Below are 24430 nucleotides of genomic sequence, written 5' to 3'. Positions count from 1 at the left end.
CCCATAGTATCGGGGGTTGAGCTTAGACACTTGCCCCCGTGTGATGGACTTCAAGTGGGCATGCTTCAGCCTCAAATAAACTTTCTCCCCCACAGTAAATTCCCTCTCGCTTCTCCTTCGGTCAGCCACCTGTTTCATTCTGTTTTGTGCGGATGCCAACTCTTGTTTTAGCTGCTGTAGGCCTTCTCTCATTCGTTGCAAATATTCCTTGATCGAGGCTACACTGGTGTGCTCTCCCATAGCTGGTAGGAGGGGTGGTTTATATCCAAAGAGGGCTTCAAATGGAGACATTTTGAGGGCGGAGTGGTCGTTAGAGTTATACCACCACTGTGTTAAAGCTAGTCACCTATGCCATTCCTGGTTGTAGGATACACATATATCTCAAGTATGTTTCCAAACTCTGGTTTACCCTTTCAGTTTGCCCATCTGACTGAGGGTGGTAAGCTGTAGACATACCAATTTAATTCCCATAGCCTTCGTTAGTTCCTACCACAAGAGACTTGTAAAAATCTTATCTCGGTCCGATATTATTGTTTTAGGAACACCATGCAGTGCCACCACCTAATCTAAGAAAACCCTGGCCACTTCCTTGGTTGTGTAAGGATGAGCAAGGCTTATAAAATGGGTGAACTTGGTTAGCCTATCAACAATTACCAGAATGCTGTCCCTTCCTTCTGACCTGGGCAGCCCCTCCACGAAATCCATTGAGATGCTTGACCAAGCCTGTTCGGGTATGGGTAGCGGTTGTAGTAGTCCCGGGTAAGCTACATTTTCATACTTGCATCTCTTGCAAGTGTCACAGGCCATCACAAATTCCTTTACTTCTGTTTTTAGCCTCGGCCAATGGAAGAGTTGCTTCACTCGCAAGTAGGTGTTTTGAATTCCCGAGTGTCCCTCGATTGGTGATTCATGTAGTGCTTGTAGAATCTTCCTCTTGAGGTTGACACTATTGCCAATTACGATTCTGCCTTGATACCTTAGTAATCCGTCCACTAAGGTGTACCCTTCTTGCTCCTGGGAGCCAACTGCCAATCTTTCTAACACTTCTGCCACCTTTTCATCCCCTTCATAGCTGCTTATGACCTCCATGCACCAATTCGGGATTATGGCTGTCATAGCTGCATTGCTCCCTTCCTCATGACACCTCGAGAGCGCATTAGCTGCCTTGTTCTCCTTTCCCTTGTACTGAATTGAGTAGTCCAAACCCATTAACTTAGCCATCCCTTTCTTTTGTAGCTGGGTTTGGAGCTTCTGTTGTAATAAAAAAATAAAAATTTCAGACTTTCTTGATCGGTTTTGATCACAAATATGCCTCCTTCCAGGTAATGCCTCCACCGATCCATTGCCATTAGCACCGCTAGGAATTCCTTTTCATATATGCTGAGCCCTTGATGTTTAGGGCTCAAAACCTGACTTAGGAAAGCCAATGGCCTTCCTTCTTGTACCAGCACCGCCCCAACTCCAGTCCCACTAGCATCCGTTTCCAGCACAAAGGATTTTGTGAAATCTAGCAGTCCCAATACTGGCACTCTGCTCATGGCCTCCTTCAGCCTTTGAAAGGCCTCCTCTGCCTTGGTATCCCAGTCGAATCCCCCCTTCTTCAATAAATCAGTTAGGGGTTTGTTGATTGTCCCATAGTTTTGCACAAATTGACGGTAGTATCCAATAAATCCTAGGAATCCCCTTAGGGCCCTAATCGAGGCCGGCCTTGGCCAATTTATCATAGCTTCTATCTTTCTTGGATCAGTGCTAACTCCTTCATTTGATATAATATGCCCCAAATACTCTATTTGTCCTTGACCAAATGCACACTTAGATTTCTTAATGAAGAGTTGATTAGACCTGAGGATATCTAGGGTAGCTCTAAGATGGTTCAAGTGTTGCTCAAAGGTAGGACTATAGATAAGTATATCATCAAAGAATACAAGTATAAATTTTTGAAGATGTGGTTCAAAAATTCTGTTCATGAGGGATTGGAAAGTGGCTGGGGCATTGGTGAGCCCAAATGGCATCACCAAGAATTCAAAGTGCCCGTGATGGGTCCTAAAGGCTGTTTTATGAATATCTTTGGGATTCATCCTAATTTGGTGATATTCTGAACGCAAATCCAGTTTAGAAAAGTATTGGGCATGATGCAGTTCGTCTAATAGGTCTTCTATTAAAGGTATGGGGAATTGTCATGGCATTAAGTTGGCGGTAGTCTATACAAAATCGCCACGATCCATCTTTCTTTTTAACTAAAAGGACGGGTGAGGCAAATGGACTTTGGCTAGGTCGAATTATGGCTTGTTGAAGCATGTCCCTAACCATATTTTCTATCTCATTTTTCTGAATTAGGGGGTACCGATAAGACCTACTGTTGACAGGTTCCATGTTAGGTTTAAGGTGGATGGAATGGTCAAATAATTTGGTTGGGGGGAAGGATTTGGGTTCTGCAAAAAGATCCTCATAGTCTATCAATAGTTTATTAATAGTTTCTAAGTAATGTACTTGGTCTAGACCCCTTTGTGGTGTGCAGACAGTCAGGCCGATCTTGTTTGGAGCCTCCATCCCCTCCTCTATGGCCATTATTGAGAAGAATTGGGCCAGCTGATTCCACCTTCCTTTGAACACTCTTTGCAGCCGTTTTCTTGAAATCATTTTGCAAGTTCCAGCTTCCTTTTCACCCGATAAAGTCATCCTCCTACCCTCCTTCTCAAAGGATACTTCCATTTTGTTAAAATTGAAGCTGATGGGACTAACCCCCTTCATCCAATCTACCCCAAGGACTACATCGCAACTTCCTAGCTGCAACAATCTTAAATCTGCCTCAAACCTTTCTCCCTGCATTTCCCAGCAAAAACCGTTACACGATGACTTGCTCAATACCTTTTGGTTGTTGGCTACCCTTACACTTAAGGGAAGTGTCCCAACCAACTGACAATTCAACCTTCGGGCCGTGCTTTCATCAAGGAAGCTGTGGGTACTCCCACTATCAATCAGGATCATGAGGTTACCTCCTTTAGCTTGTCCTTCCACCTTGATGATTTTGTTGTTAACTACTCCCTTTAAGGCGTGGATGGAAATCTCCCCATTATCTTCCTCTTCTAAGCCTTCACAATCTCCATCCTCTGTCTCCCTTTCTTCCTGGATATTATCCCCTTCTAGTAGTAGGATTTGTCTCTTACACTGGTGCCCAACGTGGTATTTATCCCCACAACGGAAGCAGAGGCCAGCTATTCGCCTCTGTTCTCTCAATTGATCTCCATACGTCAGAGAGCCGGCGCCCACTCCACCTCTACTCCCACTGCTTACCTTCACTAGTTCTCTAGCGTAACCTCTTCCCCCCGGGTTAGAGGCTCCCGCTACCACTCCTCTTGTTTGCTGCCTTTGTTTTTTTAATAGCGCCTCCACTGCTAATTCTTGTAAGCGGGCACTCTTTGCTACTTGTTCCACCATTTGGGGCCTTAATACTTTGACCATCTGTCTCAGTTCCTCGTTGAGTCCACTTAGATAACTGGACACAAAGTATGTCTCGGATAGGTGGGGGTTATGCTGAAGCATGAGAGACCTTAGCTCCTCGAATCGCACCTGATACGCCTCCACACTTCTGGTTTACTTGAGTTTGTTGAATTCCTCTATGACATCCACCATGCTCCTCTCCCCGAACCTCTCACACATTTTCTCCGAAAATTCCACCCAAGTACAATCCCTTCTCCGCCTTATGCATCCTTGATACCAGGCATCAACCACCTCATTGAAGTAAGCGGATGCCAGTGACACTCTCTGTCCCTCGGGAATGTTATACCAGTCAAACATTCTCTCGCATTTTCGTAGCCACCATCTGGGATTCACTCCGTCGAATGTGGGAATGTCTACCCGAGGCATGGGAAATCCTGGTTGGTGGATATTACCTGGTCCATTCATTCCCTCGTGGAGTAATTCTTCCAGCTCGTCCTTAGGTTCCACTCCTATCTCCACTGCACCATGACCACTCGCTTCTCGATTCCCTTGAAGAATCGATTCTGTTCTCTCCCTAGGAGGAAATTTGGGAGATAAACTTACTTGGTTCTAGCGACCAAACATTAACATAAACTGCTGTATTTGGGCTGCTAGATCTTCTCGTACCCGCATTATGGAGCCTTCAAGTCTACGCTCCAGTCCTTCCATGGAGCTCTCTACCTTTCGATCCATTGCCACAACCGCTTCGTGACTTCGGTTGGCACCTAGCTCCAATTGCTCTATCCGATTGTGGGTGTCGGACATAGCCGAGCTGACCTGTTGTACTTGTGTCTCCAATGCCTTCATTCGGGTACCCTCCGCCATTGTTTTAATCCTAACTCGGCCGAGGATGGTGGCTCTGATACCAATTTGTCACAACCTAGGTTGTGACAAGCCGGTTTTAGCTCTGGATATGAATAGAAATAGAACAGGAAGGAAAGTAGAATGAGAGAGGGAGGAAGAATAGAAAGAAATGGGAAGGATATGAGATGTAGAAGGGAATTCGGGTTCTTTTCATTGATGCCTTCTCTAGAGAACCTTGGAGAGGATATATACTAGCTGGAGGTAGGGTAAGTCTGCCATAGCAGATTCCCTCCCTCAGGCGGTTACAACAACCTTTTTGTCCTATTCGCCCCTTGCACTTGGGGCCTAAAACTAACCCATAACAAAAAATACAGCAATAACAGAAAATACAACAATAAGTAGTAATATAATATTTGGCTACTAAGGAAAAAAAGAAGACTCCGATCAAGCTGGTTCGTCCCTTGACACTTTTACATTGGAGACAGACGCTTGTGAGTCGGGGTTGGGCGCCATGCTGCTAGTACAAGAAGGAAAATCAATAGCCTTTCTCAACCAAGCCTTGGCCCCAAAACACTTGGGGCTGAGCATTTATGACAAGGAATTAATTGCAGTACTCATGGCAGTGGAGAGGTGGAGATATTACCTGGAAGGGAGTCAATTCATGATAAAAACGAACCATGAGAGCCTTAAGTTCTTAATGCAACAGAAGTTGCACACTCAGTTACAAAAAAAGGAGTAACCAAGTTGTTGGGATTGGATTACACAATATAATATAGAAAAGGAAAGGAGAATATAGTGGTTGATGCATTGTCAAGAAGAGAGGAGGCAGGGGAATGTTGGGTAGTTTCAACCTTGGTGTCGGATTGGGTGAAAGAAGTATCACATAGCTATGAACAAACCCCTTGGGCAAATGATCTTATGACCCAATTGGTTGCTCGGGCAACTAAATACAAGGGATACAACTTAAAGGCTGGACCGTTGCGATACAAAGGAAAGTTGGTTATAGGAGATGATGCTCAACTCAAAAGGAGGATTTTATAGTCCTTACATGACTCCCCCATTGGAGGACATTCAGGTATGAATGTCACTTTCAACAAACTTAGACAGCTCTTCCATTGGTCGGGATTGAAGAAGGATGTGATCGAGTTTGTGCTAGAGTGTTCCATTTGCCAGTGCTGTGAACACGAGTAGGTTCCTTACTCAGGCCTGCTCCAACCTCTAGACATTCTGGAGCAGGCGTGTCAGCAGATTTCCATGGATTTCGTGGAAGGATTACCTACATCAGAGGGTAAGAATACAATATTGGTGGTAGGGGATAGATTGATGAAGTTTAGCCATTTTTTAAGCATAACTCACCCATTTACAGCCCCTGAAGTAGCGAGATTGCTGCTAGATACAGTCGTGAAGATACATGGGTTACCTTTGTCAATTGTATCGAATAGGGATAAGATGTTTACTAGTCACTTTTGGAAGGAATTGTTCAAACAACTAGGAGTGGGACTTTATATGTCAACGACCTACCATCTAGAAACTGATGGAAAGACCGAGAGAGTCAACCAATGCCTGAAATCATATCTTTGGTGCCTCTGTTGCTCCAAATCGAAGAGTTGGAAAAAGTGATTGCCCTTGGCCCAATGGTGGTATAATTTTAATTACCATCAATCCTTAAAAAGGTCCTCGTTCGAAGCCCTCTTCAGATACAAACCCCATTGATACCCGTAGTTATGTAATACTCTAAGGTGGAGTTAGCTGCAGATCACTACTTACAACAGAGACAAGAAGCATTACAAGTGGTCAAGAGAGAATTGGTGGTGGCATAGAACCAGATGAAGCAACTTGTCGACAAGAAGAGAAGTGAGAGAAGCTTTGAGGTGGGTGACAAGGTCTACTTGAAGGCTAAGAGGTTCCAGCAGCAGCTATTGGCTGGACACCCTCCCACCAAGTTGAGCCTGAAATATTATGGACCCTTTCCGGTGGCAGCCAAAGTGGGGAAGGTAGCCTATAGATTGTAGCTACCCGAAGGAGTAGGGATTCATCTCGTCTTCCATGTCTTCTTGCTTAAGCGATTAGTGGGGCCCCTTAACTGCATAAGTTCAAACCTTTCTCCCTTGGGAGCTGGCTTAGAAGAAAGGGAGGAACCCTTTGCAGTGTTGGACAAGAGGGTGATCTATCAAAATTCTATTCCCATTACACAGGTGCACGCAATGACCCACTATCACCCTGATCACACAATATGGGAGTACCTACCTGACCTCCTCAAGCAATTTCCCCGAATTGCTCAGCTTTTGTAATTTCTTGAGGACAAGAAATGTCAAGGGAAGGGGTATTGTCATAGCCTAAGGGTAGGATAGTCCAAAATTTTGGGTGAGCTGTTAGTGTTGTACCTAGGCAGTTAAGAGCTAGCTTCTCCTGGTGTACATTCCAGAAGATTCAGCAGCTAACGGATTATATATATCTGTACTGAGCTCAGCCAAAAAGGCATGAAATGGAAAGAATCTAATTTCTCTCTCTATTCTGTTATTCTCTCTCTCTCTCTCTCTTCCCCGAATTCCTTCAGGATTCTCTCATCAGAATCCTATAATACCCTTGCCAGCTCTGACAAGCTGACACACCAATAGAAGTGTTTAAGAGTTTCATTCTTGGCCAGCATGCACCATAGTTTTTAGGTGCTCTATACAAATTGCGTGCACATGCACTTCACCACTGAATATTTGTTTTCTCCCTTCAAGTGTGCTTCTATGATCACTCATCAAGCTTGCTTTGTGCTGATAACTATGTTTATAATGATCATGACAGTGAATGCCTTTTTGTTTACTTGACTTTCAGGAGAAAAGATGATTGTAAAATATCTAGCTATGGACATGCTTGTTTAGAGAGCTCGGGCATGTTAGAAGATGCTTCAACTTCAGACAAGTCCTTGAATGTCTCCTCTCTTAGAGCTGGTGAAAATGGAAAATCAAGTAGAAAGATCTCAAATAAGAGGAAGAGGAGTTCTACCATTAATCAGCAGAATCATACCCTAAATGTATGGAGCTAATTCTTTAGTATTCATTTCCTATCTCGTGTGTTGTTCTATATAAAACCAGAATGTTTCATTGTCTTCAAGGATCCTTGATTCTTAAATTTATGCTTCTGATAATATTGATTGGATCTGTATCTGCAAGGCTCCTTGATTTTGAACCTAGTGTTTCAGTACCTTAATTGTTCCTTGCACATTTTATAGAAGATGACATGTCTTCTATGCCCTGCTGGCTTACACTGTTAATCAGGACTTTCTAACATTTTGATTAGGTGTCTTTAATAACCTTTAGATGCTTGGAACTAGTGGTTACTAGGTGTTAGGTCTGGTTGCTTGGGAGTTTGATTCATGGAATAGTGGATACCAAGTTAAAAAAAGAAAGAAAGAAAGTAGACAAGCAATTTAGAGCATATTTGCTCTATATGAGTCATTCTACCGAATCACTAGCTTAAATGCTGATTAAGTGAAACAAAATATGGAAGAATGTGTTAGGACCCCTGTTAGTCACACTTACTAACGACGTAAAAGGAGGGGGGAAGCAGAGGTAGCCAAGGAAATTGACTAAGGGTAGAAAGTCACATTCGGTTAGGGAGGGAATAACAACTCACGTTTCTGCAACGGACTAAGGAATACATATAAAAGGGAGAGGGAAAGGAGAGAGAGGGATCTAGAAAATTTGGAAGAAGTCGTGGGAGAGAAGGCCCTCTTGAATAGGCCGATATTTGCTTTCTTTTGTTTTGTATACGCTCATAGCTGCTATAAGCTTCTGGAATTGGAGAATTCCTATTGTATCGATTACTAGATTCAATCAATTCCGTGAAGGTTCTACCAATTTTTGGTATTAGAGCATTGATCCATGGGAGTGACCATGTCACGGCCGTCTCTCAGCAGTAGCATTTTTTAATTTTCCTTGCAGTGTAATTCCTCTGTTTTACTTTCTACTTTTGGGTTTTGTTGTAATTTCTAGTACCAAGTTTGTTAGCTAAAGATTCTCCACGTGGGAGAGGCTGAATAGGACAAAACTTAAGGTTAAAGTCGTTGGGAGGATAGGATCCCTTGTGGACGCGGCCTTCCCGCTATATCAGCATTGAGGCTGCCGTAAGAAGGCATCGAATATGAAAATTGCATTTTGAATCCCATCTATCTTCTAGCTCTTATCCCTCTCTCAGACTCTTTCTCTCTATTCTCTATCTCTCTCTCTCATTTCTCTGTTCTCTTCGGTAACATATCCTCATTATCACTCGCATTCTCCTATTGTCACCCACGACCATGACAATAATTGGTATTAGAGCCACAGATTCTTGGCCAACACTTGTAGTATCGGGAGCAATGGCGAATGGTACTCGCATGAAGGGTTTGGAGACGCAGCTTCAGCAAGTTCAATCGACGATAGCGGATTTTTAGAACCGAAGCGATTAACTAGAGCTGGGAGTTACCTGAAATCATGAGGCAATCATAGCCATGGACCACAAGCTGGAGAGTTCCATGGAAGGATTGGAGCGAAGGTTGGATTCTTCAATCTCGAAAGTACGAGACGAACTGGGAGCTCAGATGCAGCAGTTCATGATGATGTTTACCCCCCAGAATTCGGTCAGGATATCACAGGACTTTCCCCCTAGGGAGAGAAATGAGCCCATTCTACAAGGGCATAGAATGGATCGGGGAATTGGGACATCCGAACTGGAGATAAACCCCGAAAGAGGAGCTGGAGAGGATGTTGGGGAGAGACAGGGTGGAGCCTCCCAATCATCATCAATCGGGGTACCCAATGCCTCGAATGGAGATTCCGACATTTGAGGGAGTTAATCCGCACTGGTGGGTAAGAAAATGTGAGAGGTTGTTCGACTGGTACAACATACTGCAGGCACAAAGGGTACCACTGGCCACTGCTTATTTCAATGAAACAATGGACGCATGGTTCCAAGGGTGCCTTAGTGTAAGGAGGGAGCATACATGGGAGGAGTTCTCGGAGAAGTTGTGCGAGAGGTTTGGAGAAAGAAGCATGATGGATACCATAGAGGAATTCAACAAACTCAAGCAAGTGGGAAGTGTTGAGTCCTATTTGCAAAGGTTTGAGGAGTTAAGGTCATTCATGATTCGCCACAACCCCCACCTCTCGGAAGCTTATTTTATATCAAGCTTCATGAGCGGCCTTAGCGAAGAGTTGCGGCCAGTGGTGAAAATGATGAGGCCAAGAACAATGGGACAGGCTTCGGAGAGTGCTCGTTTGCAAGAAACCGTGGTGGAGGCGATGATGAAGAAGCAGAGGCAACAACAGAGAGGGATGGTTCTGGGCACATTTAATGCCAGAGGAAAGAGCTACGATAGGGAGATGGTGAAGGGAAAACATGTGGGAGGATCAAACTCAGCTCCATATGGGGAACAATTGAGAGAGCAGAGGAGGTTAGCAGGCCTCTGTTTTCGTTGTGGAGATAAATATCACCCGGGACATCAGTGTAGAAGGCAAATCCTTCTACTAGAGGGAGACGAAGAAGAGGATCAAGGAGGGACCGGGGACTTAAACCTCGAGGATGACGACAAGGAGGACAATGGAGAAATTTCCATTCATGCTCTGAAGGGGGTAGCTAATAATAAGATTATAAAGGTGGAAGGCCGATCAAGTGGGTGTAACTTGATGATTCTTATTGACAGTGGGAGCACCCATAGCTTCCTAGATGAAAGCACAACCAAGAGACGGGAATGCTCACTCATTGGGACGCCACCCTTGAGTGTGACAGTGGCGAATGGGGATAGAGTGTTGAGCAGGTTGGCTTGTAATGGCTTCAGTTGGGAAATGCAAGGTGAAATGTTTGAGGCTGATCTAAGACTCTTACAACTCGGAGGTTGTGATGTTGTTCTCGGTGTGGATTGGATGAAAGGGGTGAGCCCCATAAGCTTTGATTTTAACAAAATGGAGGTCTCTTTTGAGAAAGTAGGGAGGAGGATGACGCTGATAGGAGGGAAGGAAATGGGTAGCTGTAAAATGATCAGTGGGAGAAGGCTGCGGAAATTGTTCACAGGGAGGTGGAATCACCTAGCACACTTATTCTCCATAGTGGCCATCGAAGAAGACAGAGGAGGACAGGAGGTGCACGGGGAGGTGTTACTGACAGTTAGCTCCCCTCGCCATCAAATTGACCAGGTATCATACTCAGACCTTCTTAATACATTGCTGTTAGAATATGAGGATCTATTCTTAGAACCTTCCGCTCTTCCCCCTGCCTGAGCTCAAGACCACAACATCAACCTAAAACCTAACACTGAACCCGTTAATATCCGGTCTTACCGTTACCCTCCTGCCCAAAAGAATGAAATCGAAAGAATGGTCAAGGTAATGCTTCAACAAGCCATAATCCATCCCAGCCAAAGCCCTTTTGCTTCTCCAGTTTTATTAGTGAAAAAGAAGGATGGAACATGGCAGTTTTGTGTGGATTACCGCCAACTAAACGCCTTAACGGTCAAAGATAAGTTTCCCATTCCACTTGTTGAGGATCTTTTAGATGAATTACACAATGCCCAATTCTTTTCTAAGCTGGATCTTCGTTTGGCCTATCACCAAATTCGAATGAAACCGGAAGACATCCCTAAAACAGCCTTTAGAACCCACCATGGACATTTTGAATTCTTAGTGATGCCTTTTGGGCTCACTAACGCCCCTGCCACCTTTCAATCACTCATGAACCGTATATTCGAGCCTCACCTATGCAAGTTCATACTTGTATTCTTTGACGATATCCTCATCTATAGTCCTACCTTTTATCAGCACCTATCTCACCTAAAGACCACTTTTGATATCCTCAGATCTAACTAGCTTTTTATTAAGAAGTCTAAGTGTGCTTTTCGTCAAGAGCAAGTGGAATATTTAGGCCACATCATATCCAAAGGAGAGGTCAGCATAGACCCGAGGAAACTAGAGGCGATGGAATCTTGGTTGAGGCCCAATTCAGTAAAGGCTCTAAGGGGATTTCTGGGCCTGATGGGGTACTACCGGTGATTTGTGAAAGGATACAGGGCCATCAACAAGCCATTGACGCAATTACTAAAGAAGGGAGGATTTGAATGGGGGCCATTGGCAGAAGAAGCGTTCATTAAATTGAAAGGAGCCATGAGTAAGGTGCTGGCCTTGGGGCTACCGGACTTTAGCAAACCATTCATCTTAGAAACAGATGCAAGTGGCACAGGTGTTGGAGCAGTGCTAGCTCAAGAAGGGAGACCGCTGGCTTTCTTGAGTCAGGCCTTAAGCCCCAAGCATTCGGGACTCAGCATATATGAAAAATAATTTATAGCTGTTCTGGTGGCGGTTGACAAATGGAGGCATTACCTAGAAGCGGGCAAATTCATCATTAAAACTGACCATGAAAGCCTCAAGTTCTTGCTACAACAAAAACTTCACACCCAGCTGCAAAAGAAGGGAATGTCTAAACTAATGGGACTGGACTACACCATACAGTATCGGAAAGGGAAGGAAAATATCGCGGCGGACGCACTATCAAGGTGCCATGAAGAGGGAAGTGTCATGGCCATATCTCAGGTGGTGCCGGAGTGGTACAATGAGGTGATTGATAGCTATGAAAGGGATGAAAAGTTAAAAGGGATAATAGAAAAACTGAGAGTGAGAACACAGGAGGAGGAGGAATATACGTTAAGTGGAGGAGTGTTGAGGCGTCACGGAAGGGTGATTGGAAATAATATCGGGCTCAAGAACAAGATCATGCAATCCTTGCATGAGTTGCCACTAGGAGGGCATTCCGGCATGCAGAACACTTGTGTACGGGTTAAGAGGGTATTCTATTGGCCAGGGATGAAAGCTGAAATTCGAAGATATGTGCTGTCTTGTGACACTTGCAAGAGGTGTAAGACCGAGAACACAGCCTACTCGGGGTTACTGCAGCCGTTACCCGTCCCTGACCAAGCCTGGACTAACGTGTCAATGGATTTCGTGGAAGGCCTACCGAGATCGGAGGGAAGAGACAGTATACTGGTAGTGGTGGATCGGTTGACCAAGTTTGCTCACTTCATAGGGCTAACTCATCCGTATACCGCTCAAGATGTAGCCAGGGCCTTCCTTGACCGAGTGGTAAAGCTGCATGGGACTCCCACATACATTGTCTTAGATCGAGATCGGATCTTCACGAGTCTAATGTGGCAGGAACTCATGAAGGCATTGGGAACTAAGTTGAGCATGTCCACAGCCTGCCACACCCAATCAGACGGGCAAACGGAGAGGGTAAATCAAAGTTTAGAAACCTACTTGAGGTATGTTTTCCTCTTACAACCCAAGGAGTGGCATCGGTGGTTGTCCCTAGCCCAATGGTGGTATAACACCAACTATCATTCTTCTATCAAAATGTCACAATTTGAAGCTCTATTCGGGTACCAACCACCAATTTCATCGGCTGTAGAGGGGGGATCCAATGTAGCTACGGTAGAAGAATACCTTCATCAACGAAGGCAGGTCACCCAACAGCTTAAGCAGGAGTTGGCCTCAGCTAGGAATAGGAAGAAGCAAGTAGCTGATCGCAAGAGAAGTGTAAGGGAGTTTGTGGTGGGAGATAATGTGTATTTGAGGCTGCGGTACCCCATCTCAAGTCCATCACTAAGGGGAAGGTGACTAAGCTTAGACCCATATATTTCGGCCCTTTTGCCATAGAAGCCAAGGTAGGACAAGTGGCATATCGCCTGAAATTACCGGAAGGGACCCAAATCCATCCAGTCTTTCATGTCTCTCTCCTTGAGAAATCTGTGGGGAGCCAGCCAGTGAGCAGGGCCCTCCCTACATTCCCTAAAGAAGCTACCAGGGTGGTGGAACCAGAGGCTATAATCGAGAGGAGGGTGGTGTACAAACAAGGGGCTTCACTCATTCAGGTGTTGGTCAAGTGGTGAGGCACCATTTCAGATTGCAGGACCTGGGAATATTTACCCGATCTCCTAAGGAAATTTCCCCGAACGACCAGTCTCATTAGCATTTCTTGAGGACAAGAAATCGGTTGAAGGGGAGGGAAGTTGTCACGGCTATCCCTCAGTAGTAGCATTTTTTAATTTTCCTTGCAGTGTAATTTCTTTGTTTTACTTTCTACTTTTGGGTTTTATTGTAATTTCTAGTACCAAGTTTGTTAGCTAAAGATTCTCCACGTGGGAGAGGTTGAATAGGACAAAACTTATGGTTACAGCCGTTGGGAGGATAGGATCCCTTGCTGACACGGCCTTCCTGCTATATCAGCATTGAGGCTGCCGTGAGAAGGCATCGAATATGAAAATTGCATTCTGAATCCCATCTATCTTCTAGCTCTTATCCCTCTCTCAGACTCTTTCTCTCTATTCTCTATCTCTCTCTCTCATTTCTCTGTTCTCTTCAGTAACATATCCTCATTATCACTTGCATTCTCCTATTATCACCCACGATCATGACAGACCATCTCTGAGAGAGTGGGAGAATTGGAGAGCTATCAACAATAGATAGAGGGGAGAATGGAGGGATTATAGGTAGGATTGGATTCGATGAAAAATGAGTTCCAGAGGGTGCAAATTATAGAGAAGAACATGGCGGTGATGTTGGACCAATTCAACCTGCTAATGGAGAAATGGGGGGAGCGGGAAAAGGGGAGGATAGGAAAACAAAGTGGGGAGAACATACCCATGGATTCTTCCCTCACCTTGGAGGATACATCGGAACTTGGGGGAAAGAGTAGGGTAGGCAATGGGTTCAATAGCTTCGGGAGGCCGAAAGTTCGAAGTTAGCGTTTGGAGATGCCCATTTTCGAGGGAGAGGACCCTGATGAATGGGTATTCAGGGCCGACAGATATTTCGCTGTGAATCAATTGACGGACACGGAGAAGTTGGATTCTGCGACCCTCTGTTTTGAAGGTGTTGCTCTCTCATGGTTCCAGTGGGAACAAAGGCGACGATGGGTGAGAAGTTGGGAGGAACTCAAGGCGATGCTAAGAAGTAGATTTGGGTTCACGCAAAAGGCACAGTGGAGGAGAGATTCCTCGCTTTCCGATAGTGGGGGTCTGTGAGACTTTGGCATCACTGCTCGACGACATGCCGGAGGCCTTGCTAGAAGGTTATTTTTTTAATGGGTTGTAACCAGACTTCAAGGCCAAGATGAGGGTGCTAAGGCGTACGGGTCTGGAGCAGATGATGGACTTGGCCCAACAGATTGAGGAAAGGAATCAGGTGATCCGTGGAAACACCTCCGGATTAGGCCCAAGCAAAGGTCAGGCCCCTTCAACCCCAATTTCGAATTACTAGCGAGTGGTGATTCCACCTCCTTCACCACCGTTTCAAAAATTGGTGATGCCCAGCCCCCCCCTCTCTCACCCCGGTCTCCGATTGCCGGAAAGTAGAGCAACCCCCCTTTCGAACGGCTTAGTGAGAGTGAGTTGCAAGCCAAATAGGCGAAGGGATTATGTTTTCGTTGTTATGAGAAGTACACAGTTGGGCACAAATGCAAGAATAAGGAGTTGCAGGTGATGATCATTTATGAAGAGGAAATGGAAGAGGAAGAAGAAGGCATAGAGGGAGCCGAAGTGGGGGAGAATTCTGGGGAATTGGGAGACAAGGTCAAAATGGGGGAAATGGTGGAGTTATCCTTGAATTCGGGTTAACCCTTCCACAGACTATGAAGGTAAAGGGGGAAATAGAAGGCCAGGATGTGGCGGTCTTAATTGATAGTTGACCTTCCCATAACTTCATAGCTGCTGATCTGATGTAGAAAGTGGGATTGATTCGGACACAAACTTGAGGTTATGGTGTGATCATGGGTTCTAGCATGGTGATATAGGGGGCTAGAGTATGTAAGGGGGTGACCTTGTCGTTGCAAAATGTGGAGGTAGTCAAGGACTTCCTTCCATTAGAGTTGGGAAGCTTAAATGTAATCCTCGAGATGAAGTGGTTAGCCACACTTGGGGAGAGACAAGTGGATTGGGGCTCATTAGTTATGAAGTTTAGAGTGGGGGGCATGACCGTAACACTGCATGGGGATCCCAGCATCTGCAAAACATTGGTAACTTTGAAGTTGATGATGAAGGCATTCCGAGAAAATGGAGAAGGAGTGCTGTTGGAATTGGGAAGTTTGACAACTGAAGTTAAAGAGGCGAAAGTGGGAGTCCTTGGCATTCTATAGGAGCTGCTAACAGACTTTAAGGAAGTCTTTGAGGAGCTGTGTGGGCTTCCTCTACACCGGAGGCGGGATCACACTATCACATTGCAACCAGGGGTCCCTTCGGTAAGTGTATGACCTTACCGTTACCCCCACCTCCAGAAAAATAAGATTGAGAGGCTGGTTTGGGAGATGTAGGCAGCAGGGCTCGTTAGGACGAGTATTAGCCCATTTTCCAATCTTGTGTTGCTAGTCAAGAAGAAGGATGGTGGGTGGAGGTTTTTGTTGACTATAAGGCTTTAAACAAGGTAACGATCCTCAATTTTTTTTTAATTCCAATTATTGAAGAATTATTGGATGAACTAAATGGGGCTACAGTTTTTTCTAAGTTGGATTTGAAATCGAGGTATCATTAGATACAAATCGCACCTGATGACATCCCGAAGACTGCTTTTTGCACACATGAGGGTCATTATGAATTTTTGGTTATGCCATTTGGTTTAACAAACACACCAACCACGTTCTAGTCCTTAATGAATGAGATTTTTAAGGAGCACTTGAGGCAGTTTGTTTTGATATTTTTTGATGACATTTTGGTTTATAGTAAGAATATGGCAGAACACAAGGAGCATTTGAGGTGCGTATTGCGGGTCCTAACAGCTCATCAGTTGTATGCTAATGCAAAAAAAATGTCAGTTTGGGTAGCAGGAGATTTGAGTATATGGGACATGTCATCTCACAAGAGGGTGTGGCGGCAGATAGTGCTAAAGTCAAGGCGGTTATGGAGTGGCCCAGCCCTAAATCTTTGTACGAACTCTGAGGGTTCTTAGGCTTTATAGGGTGTTATTGGAGATTTGTGAGGAACTACGGCAAATTGGCGTGGCTTTGGATAGAGTGCCTCTGGAAAGATAATTTTTTTTGGGATGAGTTATCAGAGCAAGTTTTTCAGTCCCTAAAAAGGGCTATGACAGATCTATCGATGCTAGCCTTATTGGACTTCTCAAAGGAATTCATTGTGGAGGCAGATGCTTTGGGGCATGGATTAGGGGCAGTTTTGATGTAGGAGCAACAACCTCTTGCTTTCTTCAGCCACGCCCTAAATTCGTTTGGTCGAAATAAATCAGTGTACGAGAGGGAGTTGATGGCGATTGTATTCGTAGTGAGGAAGTGGATACATTATCTATTGGGGCAGAAATTCGTTATTCGGATTGATCAATGAAGCCTTAAATTTTTGATGGAGTAGCTGGTGGTCAATCCGGAATGTAAAAAATGGGTGGTGAAGCTAATGGGGTATGATTTTGGGATTCAATATCGCCTTGGGTTGGAAAACTGAGCAGCTGATGCCCTCTCACACCTCCACTCCCGTCATGTGGATGGACCTCATCATCGTTCCTCGAGTCTTATAGCTGGACCATCTAAAAAACGCGGTCGAGGAAGATAGTAAACTACAACAAATTATTAGGGAGGCGCTGACTGATCCCTCTAGCAAACCCAATTTTGCGTGGGTGGATGGTCATTTGTTGTTCAAAGGGAAGTTGTATCTTTCTAAAGGCTCCACTTCAATTCCCCTAATGTTGAAGGAAGGACACGATGGGCAGATTGGGGGCCATTCCGGTTTCCTCAAGACATATAAACGAATATCCGCCAATGTATATTGGGTTAGGATGAAGTGGGACATCCATCAATATGTCTGTCAATGCTCAGTGTGCCAGCAGAGTAAATATGTGGCATTATCACCAGATGGTTTGCTGCAGCCACTCCCTATTCCTCGTCAAATCTAGGAGGATCTGTCAATGGATTTCATTGAGGGGTTGCCAAAATCAGCGGGAATGGATTTTATTTTGGTGGTTGTAGATCGACTAAGCAAGTATGGGTATTATATTGCTTTGAAACATCCATTTTCAGCAGCCAACATAGTTGGGGTCTTTGTGAAAGAGATTGTCCGGTTACATAGTGTTCCAAACTCTATTGTTTCCGATAGAGATAAAATCTTTGTCAGCCATTTTTGGGAAGAACTATTCAGATTGCAAGGCACTAAGTTGAATAGAAGCACCTCCTACCACCCTTAGTCCAATGGCTAAACGAAGGTCCTTAACTGAACATTGGAGACGTACCTCAGATGTTTTTTTTCCTCCAAATCAAAGGCATGGTGCAGGTGGCTTCCTTGGGCTGAATATTGGTATAATATCTCTTACCATGTTTCCTCAAAATTGACTCCATTTCAGATAGTCTATGGGTGTGAACCGCCCCCCTTGCTGAGATTTGAGAAGGGAACAATGTGTTAGAACAACAGTTGCTAGAACGGGATTCGGTTTTAGAGGAGTTGCAGGCCCAATTGTTGTGGGCGCAGGCAAGAATGAAAGATATAGCAGATAAAAAGCGGTGTGACGTTCATTTTGAGGTTGGCGAATTGGTTTATGTGAAAATCCGCCCCTACGGACAGAAGACATTAGCTTCTAGGCTGAATGAGAAACTGTCACCGAAGTTCTATGGACCTTTTGCAGTGGAGAAATGGATCAGGAAGGTGGCATACAAGCTGTCTCTACCACCCCCTTGTGCTATTCACCCCGTATTTCATGTCTCCCAGCTCCGCAAGGCTGAAGGAGCAATGCAGGAGGCTACCGATATCCCTGACCAGCTAACTGCCGAGCAGGAGATGAAGGTGGAGCCGGAATTCCTGTTAGTCACACTTACCAGCGATGTAAAAGGAGGGGAGAAGCAGGGGCAGCCAAGGAAATTGACTCAAGGGCAGAAGAGTCACATTCGGTTGGGGAGGGAATAACAACTCATGTGGCTGCAACGGACTAAGGAATACATATAAAAGGGAGGGGGAAAGGAGAGAGAGGGATCTGGAAAATTTGGAAGAAGTCCTGGGAGAGAGAAGGCCCTCTCGAATAGGCCAATATTTGCTTTCTTTTGTTTTGTATACATTCATAGCTGCAGTAAGCTTCTTTAATTGGAGAATTCCTATTGTTTCGATTGCTAGATTCAATCAATTTGGTGAGGGTTCTACCAGAATGTCTTCACAGTTGTGTCATGGCTATTTTACCATTATTATTATTATTATTATTTTGAAAATCCATGTCTTCTCATTGCACATGCAGGACAATTGTATTGGAAAGGTGGAGCAACTTGTAAAAATCAGACAAAGACAAGATGAAGACAAAGCAGCCGCAAGGCTGCACTCATTCAAGTATGGATGACATTATAATTACAAAAATATTGTTCTAAATGCCTACCTCCTACCATCACAGCAACATCAAATTCCTATTCTGATATTGCCCTTGGTTTTTATGTTCCATTCCCCCCAGTGGTAGTTGCAGAACTAATGTATCTGCAAGCTTGACATCTGATAGATCTGAAAGGATGAAAGCCCTCAAGTCAATAAGTTCTACAACAAAGGTTTTAATCCAGTGTTGCCTTTTTTTTTTTCTTTGCTAAGTTTTGTTTTTTTGCTAAGTTACTCCAGTGTTGCCTTTTTGTTTGGTGAACTAACAAATAAATTTCTGAAGTTATTTTCTTTGATACCTGTAATAGAGGGACAACTCTGTTTCTTGTTCTCATTAAATGGCTTTCATGATTGATGACTACTGTTGATTTTTTTTTCTTCTTATTTACTTGTCTTAATTTTTCTTGAAATGGTGTGAAAATTACTAATTTTCATTTTATTAGAATGGTTTTGCCCTATGCATGTTATCCCTATGTATTATGGAGTTTGAATTATCCAGTTAAAGCATGTTCAGGCTAATGTTTTTCTATTTCTTTTTATTTTATTTTAATATTTGGATAGGCTCTTAAGGCAACTCAAACTCAACTATCAATACTGGGAGAATGCAGCCTAAGCTGCAAAGGTGTACCCTAATGAATGAAAGCATGTTCTAATTTTAAACATATTTAATATACATAAAGTAATTAGGAGAGTTCAATAAAAACTGTTGGTTGGCCTACACCATAGAACTATTGAAATTTTCCCTGACGTCGAATTATGGAAATCTCTTAAATGCACATGCATTATCATTTGTGTGTGCGTGTTGTCTTTTCCCTTGCTATTGACTGAAATGATTGAACATCTCTCTCTCTCTAAATGTACACCAGGTTCAGTCATTGAACACTAGGGAACCTGTACCGGTGATTCATCCAGAAGTTGTTCTATGCATTGAGGTTTACCATAACAAACGCACATGGTCAAAGGTAAACAGTTATGTCATTTACATACATACATATATATATTTTGTAATCAAGATTCAGATGACAGCTATATCATGTTCCAATATTTATTCATATTTTGTATATTTCATCCAGGTCAAACAATATATGATGTACCGTTGCCTTTGGTTTTTTTAATCCATTTTAGGTGGTAAAAGAAAATTATGATATGTCTGGTCAGTTTGCTACGATGAAATCTTTTTTCTTGTTGTATACTATTTTTCCTATAATGCCCTCTTCAAGTGTACTCTAGGCTTCTAGACGTTCTCATGCAGTACCCTACTGTCCCTTTGATAAGGTTTACATGTTGGGTGATTCATTTTGTGTTGTTTCTTTCTCTTTTCTTTCCTTGTTTTTTGACATGTACATATATGCGTTTCACATATTGATGATGCTGTAACTTGTATGTGTAGACCCAAGAATTCTTGGTTTTGGGATGTCAACCCTTGACTGAACTAAGGGACAGCATTTGTTGCTTGACGGATGAACTTATGCGTAAGGCAGGGCAGCACGATCCTTCGGGATATTTCCTTATCGAGGTGACTAGATGAATTAACTCATTCACTGATATTGACAAGCATGGGATTGCCACAATACAGTGTTGATTACTGCTTATATGCAGGAGGTGTTTTGCAATGATTTGCGTGATCCTTCTGCTATCAACTATAGCAAACCTATATTCGATTGGCTAAGGAATTCAGAGGATGAAGCACGTGAGAAATGGGAGTGCATCATATCAGGTGAAATGCAACAGAGGCAAAAATCACTCCTGGGCAGTGAACGAATCTCACGTTTGCCTAGCTTCAAAGCAGTCGAAATGCACAAAGTGCGGTTTTGTGACTTGCAGTTTCGACTTGGTGCTGGTTATCTGTATTGTCATCAGGTATGGTCTCCCTCTCCCATCACCTTGCTTTTGTGTTAATTGGGGGTTGAAACATTGTTTATTTATTTGTTTGCTTGCTTGCTTTTGCTTTCACAATCCTTATCATTGCTGCCAAAAGGCTTTTTCTTTGGTTTCTAGAGTTTTGGATAATAGTTTATAGGTGTTGGGCATGTGACAGGGGGACTGCAAGCATGCAATTGTGGTGAGGGACATGAGATTGATTCATCCAGAGGACGCGCAGAATCGAGCAGCTTATCCAATTACAACATTTCAATCGAAATTGCGTTTCCAGAAATGTACTGTCTGCAAGATCTACAAAGCGGAAAAGGTGACCGTTGATGATAAGTGGGCCCCAGAGAACCCTTGCTATTTCTGCTTGAATTGCTATTACATGCTTCACTATGTTGACGGCTCTTTGATATATAACAACTTTACTGTGTTCGACTACCACCACGATTGATGTAATAACGCTAGCTTCATAGTTTTTGAATATTCGGCTCTCTCTCGGCAATTCCAAGGTTCGTTGAAACTAAGGAGTTGTTTTTCCCGTCGCTTGGGCCTTCGGTTATATTTCTTCTTCTTACAAATTTGGCCCCTAATTTTTTTTTGGCAATTTTTCACTTTGCCCTTGAACTTTTTTTTTTCCTAACTCAAATGTACACTGGACTTCAAAAATTCAGTCATGTTACTTGTACTCCTTATGCTACAAAAAAAGGCTATATACATGTAAAAATGACAAAAATATTTCTCTTTATCTCTGCACATTTATTTTCTCACCCAACAACCCATCGTCGCTTGCTCTTTCATCTCTCCCCCCTTTTCATGGTTGCCTCCAGCAATCGCCCGACGTCTCTCTCGCCTCGTTAACTCGCGTTGACCGTCGCTGAGGGGAAAGGAGAGAGCAGGCGACCATGGTATTGTTGGGTGAGGGGAGAGAGAGGAAAGAAAGGAAGACTAGGGAAATGTTTTGCAATTTCACAAAATGAGTGAGGATATTTTTGTCATTTTAACTGTATTGTATAGATTAAGGAGTACTAATAGCATTTTTTTTAAAAAAAATGAGTTTAGTTTGACCCAATGACTAATTAATTGTTAGTTATAGGGTCAAAGGGGATTACTTCATAAAATAGTGGATGTAGTTATGTAAAAAAAAATAAAATCAAAAGGGTGTATATGAGCTAAAAAAAAGTTTAGGAATTAAAATGACAAATTGCAAAAGTTTGGGGGTAAAATTTAGGTTTTTTTGTTTCCTTTATCAATATAGTTTTGTAATGTAGAATAATTATAATAACAAACAAAAAAATAAAAGTGTCCTTAAACTCTACCAAGAAGAAAAGGTAGATTAGAGTTAACTCTCTCTTTTGTTGTCAATGAAGCGGGACCCTAGAGACTCAGTGCTAGTGAGCATCAACTCCAATCATGGTTAAATCCTTCTACCATTTTGCTTTTGTGTTAGAGATGGAGACAATTTCTTCTTATATAATAGGGGTTCTTATTGTATTTTTTTTTTAGTGTTAAAAGTATCATCTGCGTTTATCTTAAATTTCAAAAATATCTAGCGTATTTTTCTTTTTTAAAAGTAATAGAGGTTTCGTCTATTGTTAAGAAAGAGTAGAATTATTTTACCATTACTTTTAGAACTCTTTATATTTCTATTTCTTTGTTAATAAATAGTGTATAATACAAGGGTATTTATGTAAATGTGTATACTATTATTTTTATATTATTTGACTAGGTGTATATACACATTATTCTTAGGAGCATATAGTCGGATTGACTAAAGTTTTCTTAAATAGTATTAGAGCCACACCATATTATTTTAACTATAAAATCATTTTTTCATAAATATAGAAACCTTAACCCTAATTTCAAGCAACAAACCCTGACCCTAACCCTATTGCCAATTCTTGTTGCTACCATTATTGTTGATTATTAGTTGTGTCTCTACCTTTGACTACATCATGTTACTAGCTCCAACGAGACCTTAGACAATGCAACCTTCAATTTTGAAGTGACTTGTTTTCCTTCTCTCAAATTTGAAACATTCGGTAATCTATTTCTCAAATCTAGCAAGACCTATCTCTTTCTTTCTTAGATCCAACCCATTTTATGGCTTTCTCGATACAAGGCGTGACTAGATAGGGCTGAGGTGGGCTTGAGGAGCCTAGAGCAATGCTCATACATGCATTTGAGTCTATTTCATAAAATGTGGAGTTTTTGGCATACCTCGTTACTTCGGACTGCTTCAGTGGTGGTTTGCCTGAATATTTGTCCTTGCTTCGGCATGCACACCAGGTGAGTCGAGGTTGTAGATGACTTGCTCTTCTTATTTAATTGATCAGGTAGGGTCGAGGCGATGATGAAAAAAATGGGATTACGCTGGGACTTATTGGGGAGTGTCGAAGGAAAATTCGTGTTTCCGCAAAGGATATAACGAGTAATAAGTTATGACAAGTAATGAACGGAAGCAACTGTCTTATTTAGAAAGGGATATCATAATAATAAGTCCCTAGAAGTATGGTTGCTTGGTCGGGGTGTTCTTTCGCTCCCTCATGCCACGGATTCAACTAGGTGGCGAGCCCTACTGCTGATATTGGCTCTAGGGCGACGCTTGTGCCACAGATAGCTTGTTTTGGGCAAGAGTCTGGCTTTTCGAGGCTGAGTTCTGTCTGAGTTCGACGTTGGTCATCTGCTGATCGGTCTTATTTTTCTAACTTTGTTGTGTGCATACTAGAGTGCGGGGCTTGGCCATTTGTCCCTATCGCTTGACCATTGTTCACGAGAGTGTCGCTTCCCCTATTATCTTTACCGGGCTCGGGACTTCGAATCTAGAGACTGTCGTGGTAACATTGTCGAGCCTCTTTTTGGTCGACGTGAATGGTTCCGACCTTGGTGTCTATTACTGGGAACTTCATAGTTAGGTAGGGAGTAGACACTACTGCGCCTATTTTGTTGAGAGAAGGGCGGCCAAGCAACACGTTGTATGGTGTTTGACAGTCAATGACTAGGTATCGGATGTAGATTGTCTTGACGAGGGGAGCTGTCCTAAATGAAGTTGGGAAGTCGATGTAGCCCCTGACGCCTACCTGTTCCCCTGAAAAACTGATTAGGTTTTCGTCAAATGGTTTTAGTTTCCCTTCAGGGATTCTCATCTTTTTTAGGACCGATAAGTACATCAGGTCGGCCGAGCTTCCCTGATCTATAAGAACTTTCTTCACCCAGAAGTTGGCGGTGACAACCGAGATTACCATGGGATCGTTGAGGTTTTGGTTGATACCTTTGAAATCCTCTTCTGTGAAGGAGATCATGGGGTGGTGGGGAATTCTTCTTGGTTTCTTTTCGGTGTTGTTTATGGACATCACCGCCCGGAGATGTTGTTTTCTTGCCGAGCTTGATTCTCCTCCGCCTGTGAAGCCTCCAGAGATGGTGTCAATAACCCTGAATATCGAGTTTCTTGGAGGTGGCTCGACATTTCGCCTGTCGATTGCTTGGTGTGGCGTCTGAGGGTTGCGGCTCCTTTGCCTTCCCGAATTGTCTTGGGGGGATCGTCTCCAGTCTGGTCGATAAACGTATTGACTGAGGTAGCCCTTCCTGATCAGCTGCTCTATTTGGTCCTTTAGGGCAGCGCATCCCTCGGTCGCGTGTCCCAGCATGCGGTGGTAATCACACCACTTGCTGGTATCGGTGTTGCTGCGAGGGGGTCATTGTTCATTGATATCTGGGAGAGGGATGATCCTGGCTTTGTAAACTTCTCGAAAAATTTGGTCCCGCCTTCTTGTGATGGGGGTGTACACGTTATAGTGTAACTGGGGTGGCTCGAGGGCCCGGGGTGGTTCTTTCCCCCCTTTGTTGTGATCCCGGCTTTCTTGGTTTCGGTGGAGGTCCCTGACTGCACTCTCACCCTGCAATTAAAACACAAAACAAAACACAATAAAA

General features: G+C 43.4%; 2 protein-coding genes across 4 annotated transcripts in view; one reads left to right on the top strand and one right to left on the bottom strand.

The window, feature by feature from the left end:
- Positions 1–21041, top strand: part of LOC127786968 (snRNA-activating protein complex subunit) — a 29259-nt gene extending 8218 nt beyond the window's left edge. For all 3 annotated transcript variants that reach the window (XM_052314777.1, XM_052314778.1, XM_052314779.1), the window contains exons 6-12: positions 7111–7309; positions 18510–18598; positions 18717–18807; positions 19501–19596; positions 20025–20150; positions 20234–20494; positions 20673–21041. In XM_052314777.1, coding sequence (XP_052170737.1) covers positions 7111–7309; positions 18510–18598; positions 18717–18807; positions 19501–19596; positions 20025–20150; positions 20234–20494; positions 20673–20954 — 1144 coding nt within the window. In that variant the 3' untranslated portion in view covers positions 20955–21041. The remainder of the gene's footprint in view (positions 1–7110; positions 7310–18509; positions 18599–18716; positions 18808–19500; positions 19597–20024; positions 20151–20233; positions 20495–20672) is intronic.
- A 2281-nt stretch (positions 21042–23322) lies between these two features.
- Positions 23323–24147, bottom strand: LOC127787603 (uncharacterized). The gene has a single exon (XM_052315666.1). The coding sequence runs from the start codon at positions 24145–24147 to the stop codon at positions 23323–23325; it is 825 nt and encodes a 274-aa protein (XP_052171626.1).
- Between the last annotated feature and the right edge of the window lie 283 nt (positions 24148–24430).

This window comes from Diospyros lotus, chromosome 12, assembly GCF_014633365.1.
Source record: "Diospyros lotus cultivar Yz01 chromosome 12, ASM1463336v1, whole genome shotgun sequence".
Taxonomy (NCBI): domain Eukaryota; kingdom Viridiplantae; phylum Streptophyta; class Magnoliopsida; order Ericales; family Ebenaceae; genus Diospyros; species Diospyros lotus.
This window is presented reverse-complemented; position numbering and strand designations above follow the sequence as displayed.

Excerpts from the sequence above, each read along its gene's own strand:
- LOC127787603 (XM_052315666.1), bottom strand. The coding sequence starts at position 24,147 with ATGCTGGGACACGCGACCGAGGGATGCGCTGCCCTAAAGGACCAAATA.